Source organism: Microcaecilia unicolor, chromosome 10, assembly GCF_901765095.1.
Source record: "Microcaecilia unicolor chromosome 10, aMicUni1.1, whole genome shotgun sequence".
Taxonomy (NCBI): Eukaryota; Metazoa; Chordata; class Amphibia; order Gymnophiona; family Siphonopidae; genus Microcaecilia; species Microcaecilia unicolor.
In genome coordinates this window covers 197,083,738-197,103,026 of record NC_044040.1, presented here as the reverse complement: position 1 = coordinate 197,103,026, position 19,289 = coordinate 197,083,738, and the positions used below count along the sequence as shown (strand labels likewise).

The following is a 19,289-nucleotide window of genomic DNA, read 5'->3' as shown; positions in this document are numbered from 1 at the left end:
GGATGGTATATACTGAGAGATAAGAAATGCCAAATGGACCAGATATCCTGAAATGTAGTTTAGTAAAAAAAAAAGAGAGAAAAGCAGAAAAGAGACACTGGGACCAAAGCAAATGGAAAATATACAGTGCTCTGATAACAAAGGTAGAAAAAGATATTTTATTTGGAATTTTGTCAGTTTTTGGAAATGTGCATCTCATATCTTGCATTTATTCTCTATCGCAGTTGAGATTTTTTGCTTTCACATCACCGTCATTGGTCTGTGGTCCCTTGTTTCATATTTGTTGAGAGTCTCTGTTTATTATGAGACCAAAATGCAACATTCTGCTACTATGTAGTTTTTGTGTGGATATTTTGTAGCAGTCTTGTTTGTTCTGTTTTCTCACTAGGTGGTGCGCTGGTATTTACAGCGCTTCTTTTTCACAAAAAGGTTGTCGCTCTGGTGCTGTTTAGGTGTGGTAAGGTCCACCAGGTCCAGTTTTTAGCTGTGTCAGCTTCTTTTTAAACTATTAGAATAATCATAGATTACATTCTCCAGTGTCTTCTGAGCAGTCTGTTTAAATTGAACTTCCACATTCTCGGTATCTTCCATCTCCTCTGGGTCCCCAGTGGGATCCTCTTGATCTTTTCTGGATCCTGGTCTTTATTCTGCATTAACTGGTATGAGACGTGGTTCATAGAACCAGTATACCATTTGACCTTGAACTTCCTTTGTCAAAGTATAGCAGTGACTTTCCTTTGTGGTATGTGTTGTATAAATCAATAAACATTTTTGAAAAGTACACTTACCACATATAGAACTTGGTTTATACGAATTCTACATTCATGAAAAACTTAGCCTGTTTCTGTTATGTAAAGTTTGTAACAATATTCATAGAACGTTTGGTGACGTTTTTCTTCTGAGATGGCAACCCTAGTGCAGAAAGTTGATTGTGGGTGTCGGAGTGGGGACCTGGGAAGGGGCACGGCAGGTGTCAGGTTTTTCTCTGTCAAAAAGTTGGTAACCCTGGTTACCGCAGGGCCCAAGATGCAGACTCAGACTCCTCCTTCATCTCCTCTAATGCTCCAAGGTCACGCTGTTCTGGATATGTACTACTACTACTACTACTTTAAATCACTTGTATAGCGCTACCAGTCCTACGCAGCGCTTTACAATTGAACATGAAGAAGAAAGACAGTCCCTGCTCAAAAGAGCTTACAATCTAAATCAGCACAAACAGACAGGACCAAAAAGGAGAAGGGAAGGACAGACAGAAGGACACATAAGGATAAGATAAAAGTTACAAGTCAGGAGTCAAAAGCAGCATCAAACAGGTAGGCCTTTAGCCTGAATTTGGAGCTAGACATAATGTAACCAAACCCTCCCTCTGAAGCCAGACTCCTCTTGTCTCACTGTAGACGTGAATAACACCTGCTAGGAACTCATGAGGTGATGTCCAGCTCACCTCCTCCTCCTCTTACTGATGCAAACCCCCATTTAACTCTGATTCCACATGCCCCCTATTTTTGAAAAGAGAATGTACATAAAAGGTGCTACTCCATTGGAGAAACCTATTGCTATCAAATTGTATCTGTAAATGGCAAATTACCAGTGTCCTCAGATGGGTGAAGCACCTGACTGGACCTCCTTATGTAACATGTAAACAAATATATGCAAACGTACAATTGAATTGCCACAGAATTTTCTAAATCTTGCTACAGAAATGTCAGAGACATGCGTCATGAAAAAGGGGGCTTGCATGTAGTTCTACAATTAAATGGATTTGTGGTTGGAGAAAGAACATTAAAAACATCTTTTCCCCCCTCCCCTTTTTAGTATTTAGTCTGCCTGAATTCTACATCTACCACAGAAAGGATCATTATTGCAAGGGTCGGACCTTCTGCTCAGATGTTACTTCGTACTTTGCCCTAGGACCTGTGGGGCTAAATGAAAATGTATCTTTTCTCCTGCGCAAAAATCAATAAACCTGTGCAGAAAGAGGTTTTGAGTGACAAGCAATTAAAAATCAGTATTGATTTCTGTAAAAGAGGTCTGAAATGGTAAAAACCTTTGTAAGGAAAAAATTAGAGTTTGAAGGGAGTTGAGTTGGTAGGCTTTAGTATTCACTGGGATTAAGGTCATCTGGAAAAGGTAATTAGCTACCTGACACACTGAAAAAGACGAATGGATGATAAGAATTGTCTTCAAAAAGATATTTTTGATGGGCAACTTCAACAATTGTTGATTTTACTCCTGCTGGAGTGTATCAGCTCTTTCCCATTGTTTTTGTTATATGGTTGTTTATAAACATAAGACTATAAGAATAGCCATACTGGGTCAGACCAATGGTCCATCTAGCCCAATATCCTGCTTCCAGTAGAAGCTAATCTAGGTCACAAGTACCTGGCAGAAACCTAAACAATAGCAACATTCCATGTAGAACCCCAAAGAGTAGCAACATTCCATTCAGAATCTCAAATAGTAGCAACATTCCATGTAGAACCCCAAAGAGTAGCAACATTCCATTCAGAATCTCAAATAGTAGCAACATTCCATGTAGAACCCCAAAGAGTAGCAACATTCCATTCAGAATCTCAAATAGTAGCAGCATTCCATTCAGAATCTCAAATAGTAGCAGCATTCCATGCTACCAATCCCAGGACAAGCAGTGGCTTCCCCCATGTCCATCTCAATAACAAACTATGGACTTTTCCTCCAGGAACTACCTGCAACCCTTAGAAGAATTCAGGGTTGTTTAAGAGACTGCTCAAGCAGCATTTGTTAGGACAGGTTGAATAGTGAACTACGCAGTTGATGAACAAAATATGGCAATCAATTTATTTGTTTTATCTTTATTGATTTTGTATTGGTTTTGATGTGTTTTGAAACATTTTATTATGTGTTTTGATTTGTACAGCGCTGTGGACGAGGGTGGTATATAAATGGGAATAAGTGAAATGACATGAAACCTTTTTTAATCCCAGATACGCTAACCCAGTGGTTCCCAAACCTGGTCCTGGAGGCACCCCATCCAGTCAGTTTTTTTAATGATATCCAGAATGAATATTCATAAGAGAGATTTGCATGCACTGCCTCCTTGGTATGCAAATCTTTCTGATCATAGGAGCCAACTTTTCCAAATTATTGGGGGTGCTAAGCCCAATGGAAATAACCCCTCCCTGGACACATAAAAGGAATTGTCTCAATATTGGGGGTGCTCAAGCACCCACAGAGTTGGCTCCAATATTTCTCATGAATATTCATTGTGGATATTATAAAAACCTGACTGGCTGGGGTGCCTCCAGGACCAGGTTTGGGAACCACTGTTCTAACAAGTTCCGGAGCTTAACTATTCTTCGAATGAAAAAATATTTCCTCCTATTTGTTTTAAAAGTAGCACTATGGAATTTCATTGAGTGTCCCCTGACCTTTGTACTTTTTGACTGAGTGGAAAATCGATTTACCTGCTCCACACCACTCAGGATTTTGTAGACCTCAATCATATCCCCCCTCAGCCGTCTCTTTTCCAAGCTGAAGAGCTTGGAAAAGAGACAACATATCAGTCATCATACATTCTCAATATAGAAAACATACTTTCAGTAATAATTCTACAGTTTCATGGGCATAACTGCAAAAAAAAACAATTATCTATATAAAGAGAGATTCCCATGCACTAAAACATAGAACAATGGCATTCTTTTGCAATCATGATTTTATATGATTGCACGTCGCTTTGACCTGGTTTGTAAAAGCAGTACATCAAAGACCACAAAACCAATAATGTGAAGGCTGGTAGATTTTCAGACCAATGCATTATTTAAAACAAAATCTCCTATTATGCCTTACTGTCCATATTAGCTGATCACAGCTTTAAGATGCACCTTCATGCCAAGTTGCTCGTATTTGTTGAAATGGAAGCTGTAGGGTCACAGACAAATTTTCAACTTTATTTCCGGATGGATATGTTATATATGTTTGTCTCCATAGCAACAACGAAGAGAGAAGGAGATGAGGAAGCAGCAGGAGAGAGACCAGCGACGGCACTATGAAGAGCAAATACGTCGAGAGGAGGAAAGGAGGCGGGCCGAACACGAGAAGGTAACCTGCAAGAGGTTTCTTAAAAATACACCAAAGTCTGTTTGCTTGGGAATTCTTGATTTCCTTTAACTGAGGACCTGGGCAAACCACTGCACACAGGAAGGGCTGTGCTTGCTCAGAACTGTACACTAAAATTCTAAGATCTGGGAGTCCCTCGCCAGCAAAGGTAGGCGATGGCGGCAGCGGGGGAAGGTTGGCAGCGGGAGGGGGGATCGAGAGGGTCATCGGCAGGGGGGGGCAAAGTTGTTGGTGGCGGTGACGGTGGGGGGGGGGGTCGGCTGGCAATGGTGGGGGGGTTTGGCAATGGCGGGGGGGTCGTCGGCGCCGGGGGGGGGGGCTAAAATGTGCCCCCTCACCTGGGCTCTGGACCCCCCTCCCACTGAAGTCTGGCTACGCCCCTGCTAAGCACGATTCTGTAAAGGACGTGGATCGTTTATACAATTGTGCTCGGCACCTATCTTGGTGCTATCAAATGACATGATCTGTTTGTATGACTTATCAATCCTGTTCTTCCTCATCTGTAACAGGTGCTTTCTGTAAGTTTTAGCAACCATGTCATTAGCATGTGAGAGCAACCGTTGTCCTTTGATAGTGGCATAGCTGCCTTCCCCCAAATGCCAGAGTACTGTAATTACTGTGGAAGTTTTGCATCTACTGTAGAAACGACATATTTTCAAAGCACTTAGCCTTCCAAAGTTCCATAGGTTTCTATGGAACTTTGGAAGGCTAAGTGCTTTGGAAATGAGCCAATGTCTCCCTTAACAACAGTATATGCATCCAGCTTCTCCTTTATAAGCACGCAACTATGGAACACACTACCAAACACCTTGAAAACAACGCACGACCTATCGAACTTTCGGAAATCACTAAAAACGTACTTATTCAAAAAGGCATACCCTGATGACCCAACTTAAATGCCTCGATCCCACAACACAACGAAACTAAGACTTGAACTGATCACAACTCAACCCTTCCTCCTTATTCCCTGATATGTTTATCCTACACGAACCTTCTACATTGTCACTCTGTATCTGCTATACCGGAACTGGCGATCGCCATCACGGTTACTATGTAAGCCACATTGAGCCTGCAAATAGGTGGGAAAATGTGGGATACAAATGCAATAAATAAATAAATAAATAAATATTACAAAACATTTGGAGAATAATTCTAGAACACCAAGTACACGTATAAATAGCCAGAATACTGGCATATATGCACATATGTGCCCATGTGTGTATGTAAATAACAGTATTTCAACTATGTTTTGTTCACTCGCACTTGTATACCATTTTCCTGATCAAAATAGATCATTCAAAATGGTTCACAAGAATATAAAACAGTAACAGTCCAGAACAAAGAGATAAAAGGTACAGAAAATAAATAATAAAAACAAAATAATAAAATTACCAGCCATAATCAACCCACTTCAGTCTAACTTTCTAAGAGACAAATTATCTGGGGAACAAAAATATTTTCAGCTTCCTTCTAAATAACGTAAGATTCCTCTCTAATCTCAAATCTAAGGGAAGATTGATCTACAATTCTGGCCTAATAACCCGGAAAGCTTATGAAAGCCATTGTACTCTCCTCATAACATATATACCAGGAATAGAAAGCAAATTTCCTTGTTCATGTACTCTACATTTGAACATGTATACCTGCTCCCAAGCAGGCAAAAATGTCCATGGCTTCACAATAGGCATGATTCCTGCCACTGTGGCCACCTCAAGAGGTGATGTTAAGTGCAGTTATGGCAAAACCCATCCAATCCTCTCGTTAATAGCATTCCTCCAACTAGAAGCTCCTCTGATCAGGATCCCCCGTAGCCAGCCCCATGTCTCTGTTCAGAACCCTTCTCCAATCAAGACTGCCCCAGCACAAGACCCTGAAGATTAACTCATTACAAAGGTTATTGAAAGTTCACTAAAGCCTACTCTTAATTGTCATGAAAGGCTTAGAAGCAGCTACAAGGGCATGAACAGAATCATATTTTAGCATATCTAATTTACGTTTGGTTTCATGTGGCTTCTAAATGCAGTGGTGCATAGTAATCAGTTTGATGCCGTCTTTATTCAGCTCTATGGCTGGTGAAGGGCTTATGCCTTAAATATAGATTATATTTGCTCTAGTATGCTAGTATTCTATTAAGAAAAGCAGATGTATACTTTTCTTTATAGAATAGGCACAAGTAGATGCCTTCTTGGTGCCTAAAATTATCTACGGCGAAGCCCCTGGATACATGATAGACCTCATAGACCTGCCAACCAGAAACACAACAAGATCAGCTCGAACATACTTGAATCTCCACTACCCAAACACCAAAGGACTCAAATACAAATCAACATATGCATCCAGCTTCTCCTATTTAAGCGCACAACTATGGAACACACTGCCAAAAATAGTAAAAACAACGTACGACTACCGGAAACAACTAAAAACGAACCTGTTCCAAAAGGCTTACCCCACCGACCCAACATAAGAGTACCTGCTACACAACCACACCAAGAATGAAACAAACTCACCCCAACTCTACCTCTTCCTACCTTATGTTCCCCCAATGTATCTACCCTATATGACCCCCATTCTACCACAACCACACCTTGTCCTTACGTACACTTTGTATTTGTTCAGACCGGAACCGGCGAACACCGCTACGGTACCATGTAAGCCACATTGAGCCTCCAAATAGGTGGGGAAAATGTGGGATACAAATGTAACAAACAAATAAATAAAAATGTCTGCACTGTCATAGAATTACCTTCTTGGTGAGTTAAGCACACGCCCCCGGTTTGTATATATGGTGCCCAGATTTGCATGCAACTTGAGTAACATGCCCTTAACGGTAAATAATTCTGTGCTAACAACCAATTATTGAATTTAATTGGCACTCATTAACATTTGTGTGCACTTCTTGCTGTGCACTATTTTATAAGGCATGGTGCCTAACTCTTAGTGCATAACTCAGAAGGGAGCGTGGGGGTGTCAGGGGCGTTCTGAAAAGTTGCACGTTTAGCTATAGAATATGGCCTAGCCTGGGCACTTGCAGTTACACCGGTTCTCAGCACGCATAAATACTGGCACCGTTAAACATGGGAATCAGCATGAAGCACCAGGGGCATAGCTACATGAGGCCACGGGGGCCTGGGTCCCCGTAGATTTGGTCCTGGACCCCCCTGCCGATGACCCTCTCGACCTCCCCCTCCTGCCGCCAACCCACCGTCGCCGTGGGCTACCTTTGCTGGCGGGGGACCCCAACCCCCGCCAATCGAGATCCTCTTGCTTCCTGCAGAAGGCTTCGTTCTGTTTCTGACGTCCTTCGTTCTGTTTCAGTGAGTCTGACGTCCTGCACGGATTTTGCCAGTCCGCCCGTTTGTCCGGATTTCTGGACAAATGGGTGGGCGGGCGGCGGGCCTATCCTAGCCTCCCCTTCCCTTACTTACTATCTACTGCCCTGGTGGTCTAGTGACCTCTTCAGGGCAGGAAATAGCCCCCTCTTTCCTGCCCGGAGCGCTGCCCTTGCCCTGCATCCTGTTGCTGTGACGGTCTCGGGATTCAAAATGGCCGCCGAGAGTTGACACGGCCTTGCAAGAGTTCAACTCTCGGCGGCCATTTTGAATCCCAAGACTGTCACAGCAACAGGATGCAGGGCAAGGACAGAGCTCCGAAAAGGTCACTAGACCACCAGGGCAGTAGATAGTAAGGGGAGGTGACGGGGGGTGCAGGGGAGGGGAATATGTGGCAGGGGGCGGGGTGAGGATGTGAAAGGGGTGGAGCGTGGGCAGGGCAGGGGGCGGGACATGTGTCCTCTTTGTGAGAGGACAAAATATGGTAACCCTAGCTGTAACTTACCTGCATCCTGTAGGGTGGGAGTTGCTAGTACATAAATACAGGGAAATGAAAAGAAATGCAATAAAAAAAAGTGTTCAAAAGAAAAAGCTACGTATGACTCAGATCTCATGAGAAGCTTTGTAAATTTGCTTAAAATGTTAAACTCGTTCTAACTGGAGCCTGGTCGGCCTCCTTGGGTGACAGTTCTGCCTTCATCATGCCTTGTGTCTCTGTTTCTCTTTTCAATTGTTCTCTCTCTCTTTTTTTTTTTTAAATCTTCTTCTCTCTTTCTGATTACTGCTGCCCATGTCTCCAGGAATACATCCGGCGACAGTTAGAGGAGGAGCAGAGGCAATTAGAGATTCTGCAGCAGCAGTTACTGCAGGAGCAGGCTCTGCTTCTGGTAATGAGGAGGCCGGCTCCCGCTTGTCCTGCCGTGTTATACTAGTGTGTCTGGCTGCATGCATGCTCTCTCTGGTTGACCAATCGAGTGAGTCACTTCAGGACAGAGCAAGTGTGTCTTGTCTTCTGTCCAGTAGACCCCCAAACATGTCTGGCTTTTAGGACATGCTCAAAGAATACGCATGAAATATTTACATAAATTTGGTGTAAGCAGTGGGTTAATTCAAGTGACCTTGAAACCTCTGACCTGTTTTTTTTTTTGGGGGGGGGGTCACAAGATCCAGGGCTGCAAATTACTAATTTCAAGGGCTTGTATGACACCCAGTAGTCATCTTCCATCATAATGACTTTTTTTTTTATAAAGCTCATGAAACCCACATCCTCAATTATCAACTAGCTGTTGGCCAAGAAACCTAACCCTCCATTGCCTCAGGGGTCCTTTTACGAAACTGCAGTAAAAAGTGGCCTTAGCATGCCTGTATGTAGGTCTTTCCTGTGTGTTAAGACCATTTTTATCACAGTGGGGGAAAAGGCCGATTTTCTAATTTTTGAATTAATTGCCATGCTCTAATTTTGACGTTAGCATGCAGCCATTAAAATATATTAATGCATGAGCACTGACCTCTACCTATTTTATTGGTGGTAAGGGCTCATGTGCTGATCTGTTAGCACGTGGTAATGTGGATGCACTAAGGTGCGCTAGAAAATGGCCTGCGCTGCTGTAGGTGTATGTATTGGGTGCGCACAAGTCCATTTTTCAGTGCACTTGCAAAAAAAAACCTTTTTTGCCAAAAATGGACATGCAGCAAAATAAAAATCAGTGTGTGTCCATTTTGGGCCTGAGACCTAACCGCCACCCATTGACGTAGCGATAAGGTCTCACGCATTAACGGGGGGGGGGGGGGGCCGTAATCGTCCCGCTTGTACACTGCTGATTACCACCCAGTTAGCGCTATGTGGTAGAAAATAGAAATTATTTTTTGGCGCGCGTTTTGAACCTGCTGCAAAATTAGAATTACCACCCAGGGCATGCGGTAGCCGGGCGGTAGTTGTAATTTCACGTGCATTGTACGTTCGTAGGCGCCTATGCATCTTAGTGAAAGGCCCCTAACTGATTAGCACAGAAACAAACACTCTCCCCTTAGACGCCCCTATGCGCTAAAAAATAAAATATTATTTAGCGTGTGGTTTGCATGTGCACAGCACGCCAGAGCACGTCCCACGGTAAGCAATTTTAAGCTTTGATAATCACATGCTAGCGCTTCCATAGCATAGTAAAATGACCCTTTAGATCGTAAGCCCTTCAGTAACAGGGAAATACCTAGGGGCTTTTTTACTAAGCCACGTAGGCGCCTACGTGTGCCCAATGCGTTCTAGTTCAGAACTACCGCCCGTCTACCGCATGAACCGGGCGGTAATTTCATTTTTTACATGTGTCCACTGTAGGGGGTGGAAAATATATTTTATTTTATGGTGTGCGGTGTGGTACATCGGCATTGTACATGCGCTGAAAATTACCGCCCGGTTAATGCGTGAGACCTTACCGCTAAGTGAATGGGTGGTGGTAAGGTCTCAGGCTCAAAATGGATGCGCGCCAATTTTCATTTTGCCACATATCCATTTTCGGCAAAAAAAAGGCCTTTTTTTGCAGGTGCGCTGAAAAATGGACCTCTGCGCGTCCAATACACGTGTCTACACCAGCGCAGGCCACTTTTCGGAGCACCTTAGTAAAAGGACCCCCTGGTGTATCTGAATGTAATTCATCTTGAAATTCAACTGGAAAAAGTGGTGATCTAAATCCAAATTCCCTTCCCCTTTCCTATAGAAACAGCATTTCGTGGCAATTAATATTCTGGTGGAAAGAGCTGGGGGCTCATAATGTGCCCTGATGGTCAAGACATTGTAATGGTAGGACATGTACAACCCTGGAAGTTATTATTACGACTATTAGCCTCCCACCAGAAATCTCTATATATAAAAGGCACCACCAACGTTCTAAATGAAGCCTCCAGCCGGAAGTGTGAAGGGGGAGAGATATCCGGTTTCCCCATGAGTGTCTGCCCCGCCCTCGCTCTCTCTGTAACACAAACAGTGAAGGAAAACACAGCAAAGCACGAAATCAAATCGCTCTCTCTGTAACAGTGAAGGACTCAGAGGGGGGAGGGGAGAGAGGGCAGAAGCCCTCACTATCTCTGGAACACAGCACAGCAGGAAACAACACTGAAGGACTCGACTCCGAGGGGGAAGGGGACAGACAGCACAGGGGAAGGGAGAGAGGGCAGGGACACACACACTCCCACATGCACACAGAAGAAAACCTTGCTAGCCCCCGTTTCATTTGCATCAGAATCGGAGCTTTTTTACTAGTTTTACTTAAAAGCTTAAGTAAATAATTTTAATGTAAAATCTGTCTTTGAATTGTTCTGCTCTGCTTCAGTAGTTATCACTGAAATAGTAGTTCGCTGGATATGAACCACAGGTTTATGTGACAATGTATGCCCCTAGGGCTCCATTGAATGCTCAGTGTTTGTACCACGGCTTCATAAATACCAATGAGCTTGATGCTGTAACTGTTTTTTTTTTTTTTTAATTTATTTATTAATGTTCTCCTCTGTTTGACCTTTACCAGTTGGTATCTGGCTGTTGCTTTTCTTCTGCTTGTTTTCTGTATTGTTTTAAAGGGTGGATATAAATCACATTATTTGCAGTTTGATACCATTTTTATGTAGCTGGTTCACTGCAATCAAAGCAGCAACGCCTCCTGTTCACAACACTCAGATTTGCAATGAGCGGATGCTTATTCTGAAATGGTCCCCTTTTAGCAAACAAAACCAAACAAGAAAAGACAAGTCCCGTTACATAAAGTTGGGAAAAAGAGTTACCAAGAACCTGACAGGGCCCTCTGCTTGTTTACTTCATGACCCGGACTACCAATTAGAAACACATTCAGAAGCATCCCATTGGTGTTCCTGGGCAATATGAAAGGAAGAGAGCGAGAGTGGGACAGCAGGCTTGGCAGATGGATTTTAAGTTGGTTCTCAAAGGACAACATTAAAATATCAACCTAGTAGATAGTTTATACTTTATTCAGAATTTGCTATACTGCCTTAACTAGCTATTAGATCTAGGCGGTTTGCAATCTAAACCTAATAGGAAGCTAATCTAATATGAACCTAATATCAATCTAATATGAGCCTCAACATGTATACCCTGGAAGAGAGGAGGGAGAGAGGAGATCTGATAGAGATGTTTAAATATCTCAAGGACATTAATGTACAGGAAGTGAGCCTTTTTCAACTGAAGGAAAGCTCTGGAATGAAGGGGCATATGATGAAGTTAAGAGGGAATAGGCTTAGGAGTAATCTAAGAAAGTATTATTCCACAGAAAGGCTGGTGGAAGCGTGGAATGGCCTCCCGGTGGAGGTTGTGGAGTCGAGGACTGTGTAAGGCACGGGATAGGCATGTGGGATCACTTAGGAAAAGGAAGAGTTAGGGGTTACAGAGGATGGACAGACTGGATGGGCCATTTGGCCTTTATCTGCCGTCATGTTTCTATGTTTTGAAAATCAGAAAATTCCAAAAAGGAGGAAAAGAACTGCATAATATGAACAGAAAAGGGCATAACATTTACTCAAGAACAGTCACAAAACTTAGTTAAGGAGTGGAGGGTCAAACAGGTAGGGAGAGTGTGGGGAAGATGGAATTGAGAGGTAGACAAAGAGAGTAGGTAATGGAACAACAGTAGGAAATAGCAGCAACAGTCCTACGTGGTATTATTATATGCTTGGTGAAAAAGCCAGATTTGGAAAGGGAGGGCATTCCAGTAGGAAGGGACTGCGAAGTAGCGTGGTGTCTAGTAGATTCCAGCTGGACCAGTTTGGGACTAGGAAGAACTGAACAGTGATCATTAATAGAGTGAAGGAGATGGATTGGAGAGTACGGAATAGTAAGATTTGCTAAATAATGTGGAAGGCCAATCCTGTAGGCCTTAAAAGTAAGTGGCAGTAGTTTGAATATTTTCCATTCTGTAGGGAGTCAGTGGTTTTTTTGAAGTAGGGGAGACGTGATCAAATCTTTGTCGTAACTCAGGAACCTATTAGCTGTTTTCTGTAAGTATTGCAATTTTTATTAGATTAGAGCAAGAGCAGCCTAGCTAGACTATTACAATAGTCTAGCCTAGTGACCAGTAGGGATAAAATCAGTGAGTGAAAAGTGTCATGATCAAAGTATCTTCTGGTCAGATGCAGTTGCCGAAGAATGAAAAACCTGTTTTACATAGAGAGGAGCTCTGTGAAGAAAAAGAGCGTTGTGAATCAAAGGTGATTCCCAAATAGTGGAAAGAATCAACAGGTAGAATAGAATTACCAAAAGGATTTAGGGGGATAAAAGGGACCACCAGTGAACCAGCAGGCCACTGTTTTCTGTTTGTTTACAGCCAGTCTATGCTCAGAAAGCCAGTTGGAGACCAGCTTTAGGCAGTCCTGAAGGGGACCAATGGACAGGGAAAACGTATTAGTAGGGAAAGGGAAATGGAACTTGATATACCGCCTTTCTGAGGCTTTTGCAACTACATTCAAAGCGGTTTACATATATTCCGGTATTATTTTGTACCAGGGGCAATGGAGGGTTTAGTGACTTGCCCAGAGTCACAAGGAGCTGCAGTGGGAATTGAACTCAGTTCCCCAGGATCAAAGTCCACTGCACTAACCACTAGGCTACTCCTCCACTAGCAACAGTCCATGTAGAAGCCTGCCCTTGCTGATCAATCCACTAGCAACAGTCCATGTAGAAGCCTGCCCTTGCAGATCTGCTGATCAGCAAGGGCAGGCTTCTACATGGACTGTTGCTAGTGGAATAGCAGCATTAACATTCCATGTAGAATCTCAAATAGTAGCAACAGAATCTCAATAGTAGCAACATTCCATCTAGAATCTCCAATACTAGCAACATTCCATGTAGAATCTCAAAATAGGGAAAGGGAAATGGGACTTGATATACCGCCTTTCTGAGGTTTTTGCAACTACATTCAAAGCGGTTTACATATATTCAGGTACTTATTTTGTACCAGGTGCAATGGAGGGTTAAGTGACTTGCCCAGAGTCACAAGGAGCTGCAGTAGGAATCGAACTCAGTTCCCCAGGATCAAAGTCCACTGCACTAACCAAGAACAATATTGTGTTTATGAGGATGAAAACAGATCTTGCTGAGTAATTCAGTGAGAACTGTGCTATAATGCGCTCTAAAACCAGATTGTTTGAGGTGGAGGGCAAGTGATGTTTTGACAAATAGTAGCACAGCCGAATGTAGACTACTTTTTCCAATAATTTTGAGAGAAAGCATAAGTTTGATACTGGGACTATAGTTAGCTGGGATTTTGAGGATCCAAAGAGAGTTTCTTTAGAATAGGGTGCACAGTAGCAGATTTCTAAGAAGCTGGAACCCATCCAGAGAAAAGGATATTGTTGATAATAATAAGGATATTGTTGGTAATAATTGCAATTCAGGGATTTTCAACCAAAGAGATGGAAAAGTATCAAGTGAACAAGACAGAGGTCTCAATGTTGAGAGTGTCTTGGAAAGTGAGTAGAGGGTCTGTAGTTGAAAAGAGTACGATGGGAAACGTGCTTTAATTAATTTCCCAGAAAGTTGAGACTTGCAAGGAAATAGAGGAGACAGTACTAAGTAGAGTTTTCAAGGTCTTGACTCTTCATAAAGAAATATTGGGAGAGGACATCAGCGGACAGGCAGGAGATATTATTTAGGTTGCTGTTCTGGTTGCTAGAAGGAGAAAATCAATCAACAATAGTCTCGTGATTATCTAAGTTCCTTAATGTGATCTTGCTACTGCTTATCGATTAATGGAGGAATAGCCTTAACAGACTCCTTGTTGAATGGCTCAATAGCCTTCAACTACCTGGAGCACTAGCTGTCATCATTGGCACAAAAACCTCCGTAAGTCTGTTTATACTAAAAGAAGTGTTAAAAACTTTCTATAACATTAAACATATTCAAAATGTAATGACTTATCTTGCTGTAGCACAGTCTCCTTCTCTTCCCACGCCAACAATGGCCAAGGTTTCGATTCCTTCCTCAGAGGCCGTGGTACTCGTGACTGTCTAGGAGAGAACAACATAAGCTTCAGAAAATAGTTCGCTCTAGCAAGTCACAATAAATACAGAACTTATCTCTGTGCCTCACTTCACTACTGCAGTCCGGTATTGTGTTGTTTCAGATTTGATTATAGTTGTTAGGAGGGGAAGTCAGGTTGTGAAAGATTAGAAAAGTTATTTGGCCAGATTCGGATCCTTTTTCATATGGTTAGTAAAGTAGCTTGACTTGGCTTTCCTGCGATAGAAATTGTCATCTCTAAGGGGGTCTTTTACTAGAGCTTAGCTTGAGTTATCAGCAGCAGGGGCCATTTTATTCCTGTGGGCCCTACTGCAGATGACGAGCTAAGCTTTAGTAAAAGACCCCCTAAGTTTACATTTATAAAATAGTATGTTGGTCTGTGTCTTCATTTTCTTCCATTTGACCTCAGCTTTATGGAATTGTCTTTTTTTGCAGTCATAGACCACTGTGATACCAAGGTTTTTCTTGTGAGAAAGAGAAGAATCAGAAGGTTTTACGGAGGCAATATGATCCAAGGCGGTAGAAAATACAGAATTCAGACAGGAGGCCTGGTCATCGGGGCTCAGGACCTCAAAGTCTGGGGGGAAAGAAAAAAGAGATAGGTATAGGCTATGGTGGATCAAGTAAAAAAAAAATATCTACTCCATTTTGTGGAAGTTGGTGCAATAGATAAGGGTAAGGAAAGCGAGATAGAGAAGTGAATAATTGAGTGGTTGGACCAGGGAATCTGAGCATGGAAAAAGGTAGATGGTAGAATTGTATAGAGTCTGCGTAGGTGAGAATAAGATTTAGGTTGTGGTCACCTTGATGAATTGAAACGGAGACGAGGTCTGACAGAAACAATAAAAAATGGCTAGTACAGGGAAGGTGTGGGAGATCAATGTGTGTACTGAAATCCCCCAAGGATTATGATATTTGGATAGTGAATAGTTGCATCAGCAATTTTTTTTGGAAAAGCAGGAGTACAAGAGGAGCAGGGGTGCATATTCGGACAAAAAGAGCTTCGGGTTATGGGAAAGAGGGAGAGAGCTCAATAACATGTAGTTTGATGGAAAAGAAAATGGCAAGACCACCACCATTTCTGGAGGGCCTGGATAGAAAGGCAGTTGAACAGGTACTTTTCTTCACCATTCCTAATCTGTGTTTTTGTGAGACACAAGATTTCAGAGCCAGCAGACTCGTTGAGATCATGTATTAAGGTAGTTTTGGAAAGCAGAGATCTACAGGTAAGTAAATTGACTGGAATAGTTTTCTCAACTTGGGGAGTTTCTAATAGAGGCAAAATTGAAGAACTGAAATGTACCTGAGGGGTTGGGCGTTATGTGGAAGAGAACTCTGGGTGGTTACCGGTAATCACAGGAATCGGAAACTCTTGTGGGAGATAAGCGTAGATTTGTGTGTGCGGAGAAGCACCTGGTAACAGACGAATATGAATAATGTGGAACACAAGACTATTACGGCGGAAGCCATAATTCCTGATAAACTCAAAGATTATCCTTAAGACCAAAAAAACATGCCAAAGCCGCTGCTGAAAGCCATGAGGGCTGTAGAGATAATTCAGAAGTCAGGACTTCCAATGTCTGAGTGCTTATGTCAGCGCCAGTCACATGATCAGAAGGGCTTGGGGCATAGGGCTCCCGTAGAGATCTATGGCTATTTTCCGCTAAACCAACACAGTTCCTGGAAAAGAGAGCAACACAGCCATAACAAGCATTCAGTGAGAAGCACAATGTAGATCTTCTCCCATGTTGTAGTAAGGTCCCGGGGTAGATACCCCTAATACAGCAAAATAACATGAGTGGAAGATGTTGCTGCTGCATAAACCTTTGGATGCCATTTTCATTTGGAAATAAAATTCATCTATCTACAGTACAGGGCCCACACGTAGAGACAGTTTGGCTTTGTGGAAATGCTGAAGCATGATAACTACTTTCTGGTGTGACTGTTTTTTAGTTAAGAGCTTCTCTCTTCCATTATGTCAGCGCATGCCCTGCGACTCATGCTGATGATCTCTGTCACTGAAAATCATAGGCATAGTTTGTGGTGTACGCCCCCCCCCCCCCCCCCCCCCCAAAAAAAAGAAGTTGCAGGTGTTAATGCTGAATTGGTCCCTCTCCTCCCACGGTCAGTAGGACTTCCTTACTCTTTGTCTCCTCCCCCACCAAAGTAAGCATACAAAACTACACCTGTGCTGGGAACCTTCAAAAGTCAAGTAAGGGTGCCCCAGTGAACGTTCACCTTTCAACCCAGCATGCAAATTCAGTGTTGAGATCTTATCCTACTTACTCTGGAACCCGTTGTTTTGTGATTTTTCCAAAGTTTGCAATGATTTCCTGGTTCTCTCATTGCCCCTGTAATAGGAGTATAAACGGAAGCAGTTAGAAGAACAGAGACAAGCTGAGCGACTACAGAGACAGCTCCAGCAAGAGAGGGACTACCTGGTTTCCCTTCAGCAGCAACAGCAGCAGCAACAGCAACAGCAAGAACAGAGGACAGCGGAAAAGAAGCCACTCTACCATTATAAAGAATCTCTGAATCCTTCTGAGAAACCAGCTTGGGCCAAAGAGGTAGGGAAGTTATCATTTCCCCGGCACTGGGAATGAGTCAGATCAAAAGTGTATGGAAGGTATGTTACAGTAGTGCTCAATAGCACCTAACGTGTGTATGCTGAAGCTCATTAAAATATGTAGCATATTTTAAAATGTGTGTAAAAATTTTAATTTATGTGGGGTATAGAAAAACAGGATTTTTTCCACGTCTTTCGGAAAGCTTTGTAGAGCACGTGAGGATATGCAATCACATGCGAGCACTATTCTACAAAAGGCGTTCCGAGTTGGTGTCATTTATAGAATAGCGCTTAGTGCCTGGATCTGCGCCTAATTTTGGGCACGAGTAACTTTGCTCGCAAATTCTAGTAATGCCCCGTCTTGCCCGTGCCTTCACATTCGAGCCACGCTTCGAAATTTACGTACGCATCTTTGTAGAATACTGACGATAAATTCAAATTGGTGCCAATTAGCATCAATAACTGATAACGTTCAATTATTGGCACTAATTGGCTTGATATTCAGTTACATTGTGTGTCCAAATTGGGCATGCGCCCAAATTTGCCTGCCCAATTTTGAGCACCATATAGAAAAATTTGGAGATAGTGCGTGGGCACCTTTGTAAATACTTTCTAAGTGATGGTTATAATAACAAAACTAGTTAGGATGCAAATGTTCCCCTTAGAATGTTGTCCTTTTTCAGTGTTTATTTCTTGTAGTATGTCTGTGTTGTAATAGTTTAATTTTGTGATCCCACTCCCAGGTACAGCAGCGGTCCCCTAGTAATTCGCCTGTTCCTCCAGCTAAGCAGCATCGTTCTTCTGTTATCCAACAGCAGGTGCCGTTGGTAACCAAAGATGCATCAACAAAACAGTCATCCATGTATATCCCTTCCCCCAGCCCTTGCAGTTCGCCAAATTCACAGAAACGCCAAGCTTCAGGTCTTTTGAACGTGAACAATTTAATTGCAAAAATAATGCAACCAGATATTCCGATTTCTAAGCCACAAACCTACCTGATAAAACAAACACAGATGGATACACAATCTACTTTGCCAGATGCTGATGTCCAATCCTTGCAAGAAAACGAACGAAGAAGAAAACCTGGCATGTTACTGAAAGGGTCCTTCTCACGAGGAAATAGCCCAGCAAGAGAATCTGAATTGTCCAAAATTAGCACTTCTCCTAATTTTCCACAAGTATTAGGATGTCATTCACCTCGTCGAAGAATAGAGATAGACTCTAATGAGATGAACAGTGGAAGAAGTTCTGATGATAAGGCACACTTGCGTGCAAGTGGCCCAGCATTGAAAGAGATGGCATTTTCAGGTGGCATAGATCTAGGATCTTCAAACCCAGAAAATATGTTAAGAAAATTGCACATTCTTAATCAGAGGAAAAAGGAAAATAAAAACAAGAGTGTCCATCATCTCTCTTGGCTGGCTCTTTACCCATCAAGCTCTTACTTGAATATATCTCCTTTTTTCCCTTTGTCTTCTAGCTCTAGTTCTCCATGTCTTCTTTCAAGTCCTTTCAGTTCTGATCGAGCTAGATCGCCTACTGCTTTACCTGTTTGCACTCCTTTATCTTCAAAGTCTAGATCAACATTACTCATTAATCCTCTTTCTTCTGGCCAGACTCCTTGTCCTGACGATCTCATTTTATATCCCCGTTCTCACCATGCACCAAATAATAATCCCCTTACACATTTGAAGAGACGCATATCATCAAGTAATCCTGACTTGAGATCCTTTGAACATGACTGGTCTGAGTTACCTCCAATGGGTGAAGTCTTCCAAAATGTTAGCACTTTTCGTAGTTTCATAAGAATTGGGCTTTCACTGGGCTTATAGGCAGTGTGATAAAATGTATGGCAACAAGCGGAGGAATTTTGAAAAGTTCAAGAACAATCTTGTTCAATAGTAAGCCAAAACTTAAAATGTGGTGGATATCTACTGACACGTTGTTGTTGTACTGACCAACTGAAGTTCTGTTTGTAAAATGAAGTCTTAAAATGGAATTATATCATAGCACTGTTCACATGGAGGAATTATAGGGGGTCTTCCACTAAGGCACGCTCACGATTTTAGCGCGCGCTAAACATTAGAGACGCCAGTGCATTTCTATGGATGTCTCTAACGTTTAGCGCGCCCACAGTTTTAGTGTGTGCTAAAAATTTGAGCGCGCCTTAGTAAAAAAAACGCCCATAGTGATATCAATACATGGATATTCTAGTTTAGCAAACCTTCAGAAGTGTTCAGAATTGCTTCCACTTTATAACTGGCAGTTTATAATTGGTTTACTG

At 42.5% G+C, this 19,289-nt stretch overlaps 1 protein-coding gene across 3 annotated transcripts in view; it reads left to right on the top strand.

Moving 5' to 3' along the window:
* Nucleotides 1–19,289, top strand: part of TNIK (TRAF2 and NCK interacting kinase) — a 450,083-nt gene that overhangs the window by 339,730 nt on the left and 91,064 nt on the right. For all 3 annotated transcript variants that reach the window (XM_030217217.1, XM_030217218.1, XM_030217216.1), the window contains exons 13-15: nt 3,967–4,077; nt 16,800–17,006; nt 17,749–18,786. In XM_030217217.1, coding sequence (XP_030073077.1) covers nt 3,967–4,077; nt 16,800–17,006; nt 17,749–18,786 — 1,356 coding nt within the window. The remainder of the gene's footprint in view (nt 1–3,966; nt 4,078–16,799; nt 17,007–17,748; nt 18,787–19,289) is intronic.